Source organism: Cystoisospora suis, assembly GCF_002600585.1.
Source record: "Cystoisospora suis strain Wien I chromosome Unknown contig_5024, whole genome shotgun sequence".
NCBI lineage: Eukaryota > Apicomplexa > Conoidasida > Eucoccidiorida > Sarcocystidae > Cystoisospora > Cystoisospora suis.
The window spans coordinates 805-15,095 of record NW_027157816.1 but is presented as its reverse complement, the minus strand read 5'-3'; the positions used below and the strand labels follow the sequence as shown (position 1 = coordinate 15,095).

At 54.8% G+C, this 14,291-nt stretch overlaps 2 protein-coding genes across 2 annotated transcripts; one reads left to right on the top strand and one right to left on the bottom strand.

Annotated features, from left to right (window-relative positions):
* Positions 1 to 715: 715 nt before the first annotated feature.
* Positions 716 to 7,342, bottom strand: CSUI_008772 (uncharacterized protein). The gene is made up of 7 exons (XM_068068897.1): positions 4,802 to 7,342; positions 4,133 to 4,260; positions 3,721 to 3,798; positions 3,068 to 3,144; positions 2,078 to 2,925; positions 1,697 to 1,743; positions 716 to 1,411 (listed from the first exon to the last, which is right to left on the bottom strand). Exons 1-7 carry the CDS (start codon positions 6,175 to 6,177, stop codon positions 1,164 to 1,166), a joined length of 2,802 nt encoding a protein of 933 aa, XP_067919128.1. The 5' UTR covers positions 6,178 to 7,342; the 3' UTR covers positions 716 to 1,163.
* Positions 7,343 to 7,484: 142 nt separating this feature from the next.
* On the top strand, positions 7,485 to 12,420 carry CSUI_008771 (ankyrin repeat-containing protein). Its single transcript, XM_068068896.1, has 4 exons — positions 7,485 to 8,754; positions 9,296 to 9,446; positions 10,123 to 10,234; positions 10,921 to 12,420. The coding sequence occupies exons 1-4, from the start codon at positions 8,642 to 8,644 to the stop codon at positions 11,826 to 11,828; spliced, it is 1,284 nt and encodes a 427-aa protein (XP_067919127.1). The 5' UTR covers positions 7,485 to 8,641; the 3' UTR covers positions 11,829 to 12,420.
* The last annotated feature ends 1,871 nt before the right edge of the window (positions 12,421 to 14,291 follow it).

Below are 14,291 nucleotides of genomic sequence, written 5' to 3'. Positions count from 1 at the left end.
AGAGTCGTAGCGAGGCGTTACAAAGCCTGTGACAGCTGCCAAGCACAGGAAGAGACGAGGGCGCTGGTCGTCCATGAGCTTCCGTGCGCGGAACAATCCAGTCTGGCGACTCCAGCCGCACAGTGTAACATTGTACTGAGGTTCCATGTTTTCGTGGAGTGACAGCGATACCGTTCAAGTCCGGCAGCTTCGCTTTGGTGTAGTACGGGCGAACCGGAATGGCTTGCTAGAATTGCCGCTTTGTTTTATAAGCAGGAATAGTATCCCCTTAGGATTCGTGAAGCAATTCGTTAAACGAGGGGGTGCCAGAAGGACTCTCCATAAGCGGACATGAGGAGTAGTACTACTGCTGGGTTGGCCATACGGCGTGCTGACGCAGTCTTGTGCGCGCTCCAGTCTTTGCGGGATAGCATTCCAAGCACTAGTACAGATCTGCAGAGCAGTCGCACTGCTGCAGCGTACATCTCTTATTAACAGACCCCGAGCGGTACACCGCTAATTCGCAGAACGGGACAACTAAGTGACCGCTCACAACTTACTCATACAAGAGATGCTGTTAGTGGCTTCCGGCCTACCGAGGCAAGAAGTGTGGACCTCTTACAGAAGAGTCGAGCGTAACACTTCTACGAGCCGATGTTTGCTGCGAGCGACGGCGGCAACCCGAGATATAACAGGTCTGTCTGCATTTGCCAACAACTTCCACTACAGGTGAAGTGCCAGTAGTGTGTTTCCTTCGAGAATGTAGACTGTTTTCGCTCCAGAGCACCGGCCGAGCATAGCACAGTGGCGCACCTGTTGTAGCACTGAAGACAGAAAACTGTCCTGTGTTTTGATTAAGACACGGTCTTCCGTCCGATTTGTCGGATATCGGAGGAACACGTGCTTCGTGGCAGCCAGTCACGGAGGCGCTACTGGCCACACGGAGAGATGCGCCTACCTTCACGCATAACCATAGCATCAGATGACAAAAAAATCCCTGCCGGGCCTCGTGATTGATGCACCTGAGCCGACTCCACTGAAAACCCCAAGCCTTGCTCAGCAAAAGTTTGGGCACGTGCGGTGACAGGTGCGCCGGGGTTGCGACAGTTCGTCCGGAGCACTGACACACCGGCACAGCATGCCAGGGAAAGATTACCATTCGACTTGTTCCTGAAAGCGAAGAATCAAGGAACCATGCCTTCTTGCGTCAGAGGTCGAGTCGAGATCCAGTTCCGTCTAACCGTCTTTGGCCTGCAAACTACGTCGATAGTATATACAGTGCAATGTTCTTCTGCTGAAATCGTCATACTTCCAAGAGAGTTGGTACTTATCCGGCCCGAATGAGAAACAAAGCGTAACAACTCCTCAACCTCCTGCTGCGTCCCCGATTGGGTCACGTCGCGGTCGGCACGAGGAAGTGATTCCCGCCCATCTGTTTCAGTACAAACTCACAAAGACAGAAAGCAGGCGGGTCCTTTCCGTGCCTCTGAACTGTCTAACAACTCTCCGTACAACATTTTTCCCTCTTAACCCTACCAACACCAAGGAAGCAGTGTGCTGCGGACCCAGTGCGTGCCGTTAGAACCTCGAGCACGAGCAGCTCACCCAGTCCACTTCCTACGGCCCGTATAAAACCTACAATCACGGGAAGGAGCCATTCTCGGTTAGCAGCTCCCCGCAAGAGCTGCAGGTATCTCAGTCAAAACCAAGGGCTCACCCATAATTGCCTCGATAACGCCTGCGAGACGTGCGAGCCAGGAACCGCTGAGAATGCAGAGGACACGAAGAAGCAGAGCCCGGTGGCGCGAAGTCTTCACTGCGGACACTGCTGCGCACTGTTTCTATGACATGGATACCGCCTTGGTGTCTCTGTGATTCACGGAGACTGCAGCTGCAGCCGGTTCTCGGGGCGTCGCGGACTAAGCCTTCGAGAGATCGTTCCTCACCGCTGTCTCCGGTTTTATATTGAGTGCACCTCGAAGTGGAGTGCGACCGGGGAAAAGCCTCTGCGACTAAGGAGAAATCAGCGCTACAGGAAAACTAAAAACGAAAGTGTTCGCAGTCATACTGCTACCACTTCCCACCGCAGCTCACCTACCCCCATCGTGCAAAGCTCCTCCATCTGCCAAAGTGCCATACGCACAGGATCGCCTGGAAAAACTGAAAACGATGTGGTGGTAGAAGTTTATTAAGTCGATTTTTCCGGTGGCCCCCTTGGCATGGTTTCACGGCCTGGTTTTGGAGACACTCCCCTGCACGATATTCCATGCCATCGTGAATGGCCATTGATGCGAGGAGCACAATGGAACAGCTGCAGCGGAAAATGAGTTCCTCAATGGGAGAGCATCTATAGCTGTTTGTTCCTCTGACTTCGGCATCATCCGAGCCCCTGGATGCCTTCGAAAGAACCAGCCCGAGCCCCAGTGCGATATTGGCAGCTGTCTGCAGTGACGGCGGACAAGCCACTGTTCCAACCGCTGAACGAGAGACGAGATAGCTGTCGATGAAACTTGTTCGTGTATGTGCTGGTGGCCAGTCCGAGACCGCCACCACTTCATCCTCTGTCCATGCCGCTCCCCACCTGTTCCCCCATCCGGGCTCCTGACCCTTCCCTGCTGCTGCCCCCCTTCCACCCAAAAGGTGTTCCACTGCGCAGATTAGGCGGTCGTCGAAGTACTCCCGGTCAGAGAGAAAAACGTGTTCGGTGAGGTCCAGCCGAGACGCGTTGTTAAGCACCAGTGCGAGGTTACACGGTCCCAGGCCGTGAAGAAATACACTCCGGCCTGATCGGCCACTGGTCGCATTCTCCTGCAGTGTTGCCAGCGAGGGGTCAACCGGAAAAGTCCCGGGAGGTCCAAGGAGTTGCTTTGCCCGCGTGATGAGAGCGTCCACCGCTTGGTCATGTCGGATGTGGAAATGACCGAGGGCATTGAGCGTCATGCCAATCTGCACGCCCGGTCAAAGCGCATCATCCGGGACTGCACACTCCAGCTCCCTGCAGCCAAGTATGTGGTTTTGCATGCGTTCTACTTTCAAAGCACGCTCTTGGGGTTTGGAGTAATGCATTGATTCCAGGAAGTCAACTGACCTGCTCTGCCGTGAAGTGCTGCGCCATACTCGGCAAACGTTTCAGAAGATATCGGAAAAGTGGACCGTGCACCATTCCTGCAAGAAAAAGCCAAGTGCACAACGACCTGTATGACAGAACGCAGAATAACGGGCCGTCTGCTTTGACTCGGTGGACGCGTCTTGCAGTTATTCGCAGCGGCTACCCGGAGCTCTCAAAAACAGGGACAGTCCTCGTGCGCATTTCTCGTGGTCTCAGACGCAGGAATCATAAATGTCTGGACAAGCGCGGGTGTGTGTGGGGGCGCGGCAAGCGCCTGCTCCGTCATGCGGTATGGGTATGTCAAACGTCTAGTGTGTTGCCTGCCACCCTTATATTTGGTCCAAGAGTGCAACGCACGCACCCGCTCCGAAACATACGCGGGTGAAGTTCCTGTTCCACGAAAACCACTCCGACTGAGACATCCCGCTGAAAGTACTTCGGGTGTTAACGTCTGGTTGTGCCACTCTGTAACCGCGCCTCAGCGGTGAAGCAGCCCGTTCCATGCAGCCTGTCACTGACCCCGTGGCGGGCTCGGATCACCCGGGAAAAACGTGGCCGCGCGGGCCAAGGCGATGTCGCTATGCCTTCCAGCTTGTGCACCCTGTAAATCTAGTGAATTCCTTTTCACTCACCGCTTTGTCGGAAGGCGTTCCACGTGTTGCTCATGTCCTGAGCATTGAAGCTGTCTACGTTCAGAAGGAGGGCATCTCCTGGACGCAAAGAATCGTGCACGCAGAACTCGGAGCGCGCGTAAGAAAGCCCCGTATACCGGCCCTCGGCAGTACCGTGGCAGGAAACGAACCGAGTGAAACTGAAACAGAAACCCGCTCTCTGAAGACGCTGTTGAAGTCCTCGAAGCGTACTGTCCCACACGACGCTCGCTGGACTGTAAGCCGCAACACCGCCACCGCAGAGTCAAACACAGCAATGAGAATGTCAGAGCCCCAGACGGCGTTGGTCGCTCGAATCTTGGCCCCGCGTGCAAGAAGTGCGCTGCGTGCGCTGCGGGACTACGCCGACCCGCCCTTGCTTGCAAATACTTACCCAGTGCACGCATGGAGCCAGGTCTCGCACACTTTGACTTTGCTAGGCTGTGACAAAATACCACCAGGCTCTGAAGCGGCACTTCGGCTAGTGCACAAGAAGCGCTCTGCACGCGCTGGTTGATGTATCTGAAGGGACGATAAGAAAACGAAGCAACCGCCAAAAGGAAGACACGAACTACACTACCACGAAGTGACGGCCGGGCAGTCGTTAATGTGGACAACTCTCTGATTTAGCAGAATGAGAAAGAAAGTCCAAGGTTCGTCACCAGAAAAAAAAATGACGAAGCTTGATCTTTCTTTTCACCTTCTGGCCACTCCAACACCCCCCCTTCCTCTTTGCCACGTGAACTTGCCTCAACGCGTCCGAGAGAAAACGTGCACAGGTCGTGCGAGGGAAAGGCGCGAAAGACGATGAAGAAAAAACGATTTTTGTCACTAGAGGGGCAGCCAGGTGCATCTCACTCTGTGTGCAGCAGTGAATACGGACACGTAAAAGCGTGCACTCCCTGCTAAGACCTCTTTCGCCAACACACCTGTTCTGAACTAGAAGAACACCGCAACAGTCCTCACGGGGCTGTGTAGGTTCACGGACATAACACAGACACACCCCGGGGGGTACACCTGCCATGGCTTTTCTGCGCCGCGATTAGAGAGTGAGCCCGCTTACGCAAAAAATGCGCCATGGCTGGGCATGAGGCGGGCGAATATGTTGCATATGAACGCCAATTTGCCCAGCCGAGCAGCACAACTTGTAAAGGCCGCTCTGGCATGCCCCGACGCCGTCGCCACGCGGGGGGGAGCAGAAATAGCTGATTCAGTGGCTCTACTGTGGTCTGCGTCTCCGTGTTTCTCTGGCAGTGTCCGTGTCGTCCTCAGTCGAGCTACTCTTGCCTGTCCGTCGTTGACAAGCCCACTTGCAACTGCCTGAAGGACTTCTTCGTCAGTCAGAGACATGGGATCTTCTGCTTCTTTCTCCACTCCGAGGGATGAAGTGTTGGGACGAAACACTCCGAGCAAGTGTTCTGATTTGCCTGGCTCCAGGACCGCACCACGGGCTGGGCCACGCCTTTGCACGACAACTCCGTCTTCATCGACATCCCGAAAACCCCACGGGACTCCACCGCATTCCGCCAGATGAGTCCCCCCCCACAGCTCTGTTACCTTTCTCCCCTTGGCGTGACTACCGACCTTTTCCGTAGCGACTTGGCCATTTTTCAGATATGCACGTAAGATTTCCAGAGCTGTTGCCTCGTGAACCGCTCCCGTTTGTAGTTCCGGCAGAACCAGAGGCTTCCAAAGTGGCAACAGGGACGCTCGGGGTACGGCGGCTTTCCGGCAATTTCGGAGGAAACTCTCGAGGTCACTACCAACAGATAACTCAGTCCCCGTCCTCCGCAGCGCTGCGAGTTCTCTCGCCTCCACCTTCTCCAACCAATGGTAGCCATTCCTCGGGGAAGAGGAAACCCCCCCCCGCGCGCTCCGGTTCTCAATGCAGCTGCCGCCATCTGCTCTTAAATCCAGTTTGCGGGCCAGTGTGAAGTTTCTACTCGGGAAGCCCTGAAAAACAGCTCGTGGGGTCAGAAAACCCACCTGTTCCGTTCCCGCCCCGACCCTCCAAACTAAGTCAGGCAACACCAAAAAGCGGACCGCAACGCGGGAGGCAGTCCGGTCAAAGGAGCGTTCTCCGTGTCCTCTTAACCTCCGAGGCCCTTTCGAACCTAGGAGAACCGCCCCGGATACCGCTGTCGCTGGCGTTACAATTTTCAAATTTCGAGCGGCATAAGAGGAATGCTGTACTCTGATAACTAGAGTGGATCGGGAGAAGTCGATGGGCGCCGTGAAACTCGTGCACGGCAATTCCTGTACGTGTTCTCCTTGCAGTCGGACTCGCGAACTTCCGTGTCCCTGCCAGGGGCAACAGGCAGGCAAGGTCCAGCAAAACCCCACACGACAATGCGTTGTACGCTGAACCTGTTTCACGTAAATGTGAAGACGGCTGGCAGACCAGGGAAGCTCGCGTGCTGCTGTCCAGAAGAAAAGCATTTCGACGCCTCCTAATCACGGAGACGCGGCCCTTGCAGCTCACTGGCGCCTCGGATGAGATACACGACCTGGAGGCCCTCCAGCACACGGGTCCGTCGAGAAGAGACAAAGACACGCCCTGAGAAGCCTCGGTTGTCGGGTGCCATACTCCGTGGCAGGGAACGGGGTTTGGACGGTCCATTCATTGAATTGCATTGTTGAGGAGCAGGTGTGGAAAACCTTCAAAGAGAGCAGAAGGGGGGTTTCAAAGCAGCCAGCGCAGAGTTGGCGCTCGATAAGGCAGATCCCAGCTCACGAAAGCAGTTCACAGTCCGGCTAATGAAGAAGAGGGGACAACTAGGGGCCACGGCTTGGGACGCCGGCACGAGTGGTTGCCACTCCGGCGCGACACCTGCCCAAACGCGAAGAGGTGCGCGACCCTGTCCGCGACGCCGAACCAAGGCCTACAGTTTAGAGGTCGAAGACGCCATCACAGGACTGAAGAGAACAAGAATGCTGGGAGAGGTGTGGAGACACGTGAGCAGTACTCAGTTGGTGTGTCTTGTACGCGGCCAAGCTCGCGTTCATAGCAGGTGACTGACTTGTTCGCATGGCGTCGTTCTCCCGAAACACCGAGAATCCTCCTAAACCACGGCCACAAGCGCAAGCGTCCGCAGAAGCAAGGTCTTTCACGAAAACTTCCGGGACCGCGACGCCTGTGTGTTCCCCTGGACTCTGCCGACAGAACGAGAGAGCGCTGTCCGCGGCGTCCAGTCGCCTGCAGACGTGGATCTCTAAGGCACGACGTCACCATCCGGTCAGCGACAGCACTAGTTCGCGAAGACGGTGACGAAGAGGCTTTTCAGATAGATGATCGGCAGCCGCAGGGCTTAAAAGGCCCTCCCCTCTTTCTCAGGCCGGGTTCGCAGTCCGAATTAATCGTTCCGTTGTTGCTGGATATGGGAGAGCGCTGTCCGGAATGTGAGACGTCTATCTTTCGAGCACGTATACCTGGGGTGCCCAGCCCCACCCATCCACCACAACTGAGTCACGTTTCCGGCATGAGCACTTCTGCTCAGCAAGGCCAAGCGACACGCAAGGAAAGGTCCCGTTAACCCGAAAAGCCGTCTAACACCTGAATGCCGCTGCCCGCGAGCTTCGGTTTAGCAGGAGTCGACGTCCAGCTGGCTCAAGCTAACCAGTCTCTGACCCGAAGAAAGCCGCCTGCACATCTTCTGCTGTTTCGTTCGATGGCTGATTGCATGCATGTAAGCCACGTTCTTCCATAGCAACGCAAAAGCTGTTCTACGAAGGCAGTCCACGTGTAAAGACTGCACGCCGAACGGCCTGAAGTCCTGCTTTACAACGTCGAGTGAGGCATTCCCGGAGGCCCTCTGTAATAACGCTAGGATTCTTCTTTTCTTACCTCGCATTCTCGATACCTCATCTTTTGTTATAAAAGCCCGCCCGGTGTGCCTACTTTCGGCCGGAGCCGGTTACAATATTCCGGAGCGAGTGACCTACACCAGGAGCTTTGCTGGAGTTTTCAACTGTCGACGCTGCTTCGATTTTACGCTTGGCTCCAGTTTTTTTTCCGCTCTGCTCGAGGCAGTGTTAATGCGGTTTCCAACGCAAGAGTATGCGCGGAGCCTGTCCTCATTGTTTTCTTCAACTCCCGAGCTTGCGGCACTCTGCCCAGTGCCATCTGAGGCAGAACAGCTGCAGTTGGTTTCATGGCCTACTCCTCACAGGCCTATTCGTCTTGTGCGGCTCCGTTCACACGGTTCCACTTCTTCTCCGTTTCCCCGGTCCCGCGACAAAAGTCGTCCTCCAAGAACTCGCGCCATTCTTTTCGTGTTGTTCTCCGGGTACAGAGCTATTTTCAGTCGACGTGGGCCTTCTCGCGGTGGATCACTTTCTCCGGGCGGCATCCGGCTGCTTTTTCTCGCCACCGAGCAAAGCCAGATCTTGCTTTGACGCCCATTCCTTGCGTGTTCGTAATTTCGCCCTTCCGTTCGTTACTTCTCTTCGCTGAGGGCAACCAGGGGTTGCCATCATAGGACCGTTTCCCGAGCTGTGAAGGGATTCCGTCTGACAATTCACTGGAATAGCGCAGACTCGTCGCTTTTTTCGCGGTTGAGCGGATCTTTGCGAGCTGCGTGTTGTTTCCGCCCCGCTGTCGTCTGACGGTCGACACACCGACCTCTTACGGTGCCTTGTCGGGGGACGCTTCTTCCTACCGAGGCTCTATCTCTTTTTCTCTGATTTCGCTTCGCAGGGGCCGTTAGTAGTCTTAAAAAGGGTCCGGCTTTTCCCGCCGTTTTCTCTTCCGTGCTGGTGTAGTCGGGTCCGTCGTCTGTTCGTCGTGTCTGGGGGAATTTGTGCGGTGTAAAGTGTGGGTTCAGGAAGATTCACCGTGAACCTTAAAGTGGCCGGGTTGTGAGGGCCTCTGATGGTAGCACTCATTTGACGGAGACGGATCACCATGGCGGGGCCCGACAGCAAGCGTATGTATCTGTCCATAGTGGCGCAAAACATGGAGAAGATCAAGTCGGACAAGCCGTACTGGAATAAAAACTTTGTCCCTATCACAGCCACGTAAGTAGCCAGTAGGACTCCGGACGAGTGTGCGGGATGTGCAGATGGTGACGGAGGTAGCCAACACTGCACAGCGACGGTGGTTTCGCTGGTATTTTGTTCGCGACAGCGTGTTTTCAAAGCGGATTTCCGTCGTGTTGTCGGGATGAGTCCGTTTTATCCCTAGGCCGCTGTCCCGTACAACGCTCTCTATTCTTGCGTAGAGACACAGACAGTTGGTTGTCAAAATCAGAGACTGGTTGTGCCAGCTGGGGTGAGACAAACGTAGGCGCGCTCGCGGTAGCGGCGCGGCACGGGTGGTGCAGTTCTGTCGGAGTCGGGGCACTGCGGCACTCCGGTGCAACCCCGTTCCGACGTGGACGCATTTGTCCGTGCTTCACTGACAACCAGCGCCTGTGCATTCACAGGTGTATTGTTTACGCTCTTTTCCTGGCAGAGACTGTCAGTCACATGGACTCTGCCGTGCTGGATAGAGTAACGTGGACTGTCATGAAGGCGTTGACTGCTCTGTTGTGGGTGTTGATTTTGGACCTGAACTCAGCGGCGCTGGGGCAAAGTATACGGCTTTACAGGCTGCGATGATGTTGAAGAAGATGAAAGTTGTAAAGTTCCTCGTTGGCCACCCGGCTGTTGATCTCTCTGTCAAGTCCAGCGACAACCGCTCCACTCTGATGGTTGCAGCTCAGTCAGGAGTACGTCTTGGGCTGTGTGCTTCACACGAGATCAGTCCTGCGTGAAACGGGGTCTACCCACGAACTGGACACGTCCCGCTCTAGCTACTGATGTTGAGGAAGTCTTGCATCTCTCGAGGCGTAACACTGAGCCCCGAATGTGCATAGGTACGAAGATACACAAATACTGCATAGGAGCACAAAACACCGAATGCTGAGAAAATGAGAACCGTCGGGCAAGATATTCCATGTTGTGGAATCTTGCTTGCCCCGCGTGGTTCCGCGATGTTGCGGTGGTTGTCCGTCGTTATGAGAAGCGCCATGGTAAAACCCGGGTACGGTGTGTGCTTTAGTAGAAGTGTTTGGTGTGTCAGCTGGGACTTTTTGCGGACATACGTGGGGTTTCTACTGCACACCAGTCAACAATCCGGGGGGAGCATCAGGCTTGCAGATGTGGATCTTCTGGTGACCAGGTATGGGCATCGAAGCTGTACCCTCGGGTTGGAGTTGCTTCTGTCATCTACAGCGTGCACGGCTGTTCGTGGAGTGTCTGGTGTAGCCACCGAAGCCTTTCCTGCAGGGCAATAGACGCGTTTCTTGGACAAGCAAACAGTAGAAGTGGGTTGCAACTGCCGGATTTTGCTCGAAACACTGATTCGCTGTGTCCGGGTGTTTTGGCTTGCGTATCCGTGTGCAGATGCCGTTGTCCGTTCTCGAGAAGCTTCTAGACAGATACGACCTGAAAACTATCAATGAGCTTGACCCTGGAGGCAGTACCGCTCTCGATCTGTGCGAACCAAACACGGAGGGTGAGCGGAAGAGCCCTTTGGTATAGAGTTGAAAGTGGACGACTATGTAATCAGCTTTGCTTAGGACCAAGGGTGGTTGCCATTTTCGTGATCTAACGGACCTCCACGCTGCACGCCTGCGTAGATCTGCTTGTGGTTGTTTTTGTTCGCCTGATGGACTGGCACGTTCTGAGTTCTCTATCCGTTCAAAGGCCGTTGCGTGGTGCAGCAATCTACGTCTGTAAGTACGACGGGTCAGGTGTTGGCAAAAAAGCATTCTGGCGTATTCTTGCCGTTTGCCGACTCACTGGCGTTTCGGAGCGTCTGATTTTGTCTGGCACAACTGAGCAGTTGGCCGGATAGTCCGGGAGTGCACCTCGAGGCCTTTTCATTCTGTCGTTGTGGGGGTTCGTTCATTCTGCGTGCTCTGGCATTGGACACCGAACAGGACAGCAGCTGTTTGCTGTCGCGTACTCGCCATGCGGCTTTTGTGTGTTTGTACGGGCCATTTCTGTATGCGTGCACGCGCTCGTGTCCCAGTCCAGGAAGCTCAGCCGGATTCTGAGAGTGTGAGAGCGTTTCTCGTTCAGTGTCACGGCGCATCCCAAACTGTGGTGACGGAAGCAGTGCAAGAGTGGTCGCGGGAGCCAGCAGCTGACGCGAGGTTGAAATACTGGGGTGAAGTGATCTCCCTGTTTCCTGTACAGAGTACGAGTTTCTACAGTCAGTGGGATGTCGGACTAAAGCAGACCGAGAGGCAGCTTTACAAGGTTTCTTGGTAAGCGCTGGCAAGCACGTAGTGCACCAGCGGGTAAAGACGAGGAATCCTTCTGGGGTGGAAACTGGGGGACGCACTACGACATCTCCGGGAAAGAACGATTGTCAGAAGACAAGCCCCCAGAGGAAGACGTCCGAAACTGATTCTTCTTGTGGCGAAGGCAGTGATATCGCCAGCGACGCCCACAGTGAGAGGTCGCCTAGCCGTCACGAGCCCGGCGATCAGACCGGTACCGGAGAACAGACGGATGTCGATGAAGAAGTAGAGGATCCTTGGAAGTTATTTGATTCTCCTAAAGATTTGGAGCGTGTCCTACAGGCGTACTTGGATGCTTGGGGAGAGGAAGGTGACGACGGTGAGCTATGCAAAGAGTGGGTCAAGTACGTGAGCAAGAAAATCGAGAAAGGTAAAGGCAAATCAGCGGTAGAGAAGTGGAATGATCTGATGATCGCGTCGTACGGGAAAGAGCACGTGTCCCGGTACGTGCCTAAGCGCTACAGACAAGTTGGAGAACAGGGAAAGGACGAAGAAGGAGAAGGCTTAGACAAAGGTTCCACTTTCTCTGATACAGCCTCACGGTCGCGGGATGCATCCCGAAAAGGAGCAGAAAGCGATCCTGGTGTAGACGGGACACAGGGTGTCGATGCACTAAAGAATTTTTTCGATCCCACTGCTCCTCCGATCGAGTGTAAAACCCCGAGAAAGCCGCCTCCGCCGGATGGGGGCAAGCGAGTTGTGGGGATACAGGTTGACAAGGAACAAGCAAGGAAAGAAGTTGCCGGTTTGTTTCTGAGCAGCAGTCGGAGTGAAAAGTCTCGCAGAGGAAGCAAGAAGTAGAAGCAATTGTCCGTGCGTGACTTTGTGTGGGCTTGCGCTACTTCTGAGGCTCACTAGATCCCCGACAGGTTGCGAGTCTCATCTCTGCTGCGTTTATCACTTGAATGTGTACTTGTTAACCCCGCTGTGATGTGCTGTTGGCTTTCTAGCTATGTCTTTGAAATCTGTTCCTGTGTCGTGTAACCTCCGTAGGTGTTTGCTGGCAGTCGGGCGGGAGTTGTTATAGTTAACTCACAGTTCCGCTGCAAGCACTTTTATAGCTGTATGGGAGGAAGTCGTGCCACCGGTTTCACCGGTTTTTCTCTCGCCTCACAAGCAAAATTCCGAGGTTTGCAAACTCTTTAGAGTGTTTCTCACCAAATCATTTTGGGTCTTCCGTTGAGTATCAGAGAACAGGTGATCATTCAAGGGCGACTCCGTGTACTGAGCCTACCGTTTGGTCTTAGCGTCCGCAACCTGCTCGTTTTTGCGAGGTGTTCGTTTTTCGAAAACAAGCACACGGGACCCGTTCCGTAGCATCTCAGCAGGGAGGCCGCGGCAGCCAGGGAACTGGGATTTCTCAAGGTGTGTCCCCTCGTGTTTATGTGTCACCGTGCTCTCTGTTTTTTTGACCGGTGGGAGAGCCAGGCAGAGGACCCACATACGAGGAGGCGGTGGTGCAGGCCCCCCCTTCCCGCGCTACGCGAACTTCTTGAGACATATGTGAGGTGCGCCCATTAGCGCTTTCCGTCTTCCTCTTTTGTCCTGACAAGGGACTGAACCGACTGATCAAAACCTTTTAGGTCTCGCCTGGCCAACGAGGCTGTCACCTAAGAAGAGTGGCTTTCCGAACCAGACAACGAAAGCGGGTTTCAATTCACTCGCAAGGTTCGGACAGCAGTTGGTTCGTCACCATAGAAAAAAGCGGACAAGTTTTTCTTCCCCGCGGCAATCGCTGCGGAAGCAAAGTTGAGCACCTGTTCCGGTGGCACCTGGGTGCCACGGTCGACGATTTCTTCATAAGTGTCGAGGTAAGGGCCGGCGTGCCTAGTTTTGGCGATCGTGCCGACCAGTCACTTTTCTCAGTCGGATCCGGCTAAGCTGAAAAGCTGAAGAGGGGACAGCACGCCCATGCGTCGACGGGTCGTGTTCCAGAGGCACAACGTTTCTTCAGGGAGCCGTCATACACTGGTTCCCACTGGGGCCGGACCGTTGGAAATGGACGGAGGGACTTAGGCTAGCAACTGTACGCTTTACAAGCGACTGGCGTTTGCCCGGCTTCAGGCAGAAGACCTACCTCAGCATGGCCATCTGCGCTAACCTGCAATCAGCTGGTGCACGCTCGTATGAGAACCGGAGTGTCAGTAATGTACTGACAGTCCGATTATCGAAGAACCGAGATAAAAGTACGAGAAAAAGAAGTTCCCCAATTACTGAGAACCGCTCTTCGTTCGCTGTAGAGTCCTCTCTGAAGACTGCGCCGTCCAGTAGCTGACGCCTCTTTAAGGTGGTGGAAGACCCGTTACCCTGATATGTGAGGGGCCACTCCCTTGTGGGAGAAGCATTGGAAACCCGGACTGCAGGGCTCTTCGGGCCGTACATTTAAAGCTCCCACAACGCGCCGGACGGGGCGGTACGAACGGCACGTCAATACGACTGAGCTTTCAGAATGGCACTGTGTCACGAGGTGTGCCTCTTGACGACCACTACAAGTTCCGCCCCGGGAGTCAGCAGGTGGACTGCGGCTGCTGGCCGTAACAGCGGGACCGGTAAACACCGCGCAGCAGGGATGGTGCCGAAGCGGAACAAAAAAACGCCACGCCTAGTCACGGGAGGAAGTCCTTCCGTGGCTCAAGGATGGCCGGCGTTTGCGGATCACTGATCCTCAGAACTTCTCAGGGGGTAGATTATCCGTAACTAGAGCGCGAGGGACTGTCCCAACCGGACAAATGACGCACCGTAAGACGGTTTGGATGATAGGAGGCATAACTGCGGTACCAGCCCACCCTCCGGGACAGGCCCGGACTCGCCGAGACCCGGAGTTAAGAGTTGAACAGGCGAAGAGGGAAAGAGACCATTAGTGGAGTCCAAAAAAAGGCAAAAAGAGGGAGGAAAGTGTAGAAGAGGGCAGACTTTTTTTTTTGGAGCCTCGTCCCTGCGTCGCTGTCGTTCTTCATTTTTCATTTTTCCCTGCTTCCCGACGAGAAACCCACTCGGGAACGTGGAGTCTTTTGTGGTGGAAGGCTGCGTAACCATTAACGTGGTGGCTCTGGCAAAACACACGGGCAGACCCGAGTGTTACAGTGCGAAAACTCCAAACAGCCTGATTGCTGAGACCGTGCCGGCCCGCTGAGCTGCCGCACAACCCGTTTTGAGGGTAGAAGAGTCTTATTGTGGCAAGAGTGAAGTTTTCCACCAGCGGCGTTCCCAAGTTCAGAGCTTCCCCCTGACAGCGGAATAACGTCTAGCTGGCCGTGGAAATAG

What these genes read in the sequence shown, in the direction of transcription:
- CSUI_008772 (XM_068068897.1), bottom strand. Translation starts at nt 6,177, where the DNA reads ATGCTTTTCTTCTGGACAGCAGCACGCGAGCTTCCCTGGTCTGCCAGC. An exon ending in TGGCTCCATGCGTGCACTGG is followed by an intron (nt 3,799 to 4,132) that starts GTAAGTATTTGC and finishes CTTTGCGTCCAG; the next exon opens with GAGATGCCCTCCTTCTGAAC. An exon ending in AGGAGCTTTGCACGATGGGG is followed by an intron (nt 1,744 to 2,077) that starts GTAGGTGAGCTG and finishes CTGCATTCTCAG; the next exon opens with CGGTTCCTGGCTCGCACGTC.
- CSUI_008771 (XM_068068896.1), top strand. Translation starts at nt 8,642, where the DNA reads ATGGCGGGGCCCGACAGCAAGCGTATGTATCTGTCCATAGTGGCGCAA. An exon ending in TTTGTCCCTATCACAGCCAC is followed by an intron (nt 8,755 to 9,295) that starts GTAAGTAGCCAG and finishes ACCTGAACTCAG; the next exon opens with CGGCGCTGGGGCAAAGTATA. An exon ending in GTGCGAACCAAACACGGAGG is followed by an intron (nt 10,235 to 10,920) that starts GTGAGCGGAAGA and finishes TTTCCTGTACAG; the next exon opens with AGTACGAGTTTCTACAGTCA.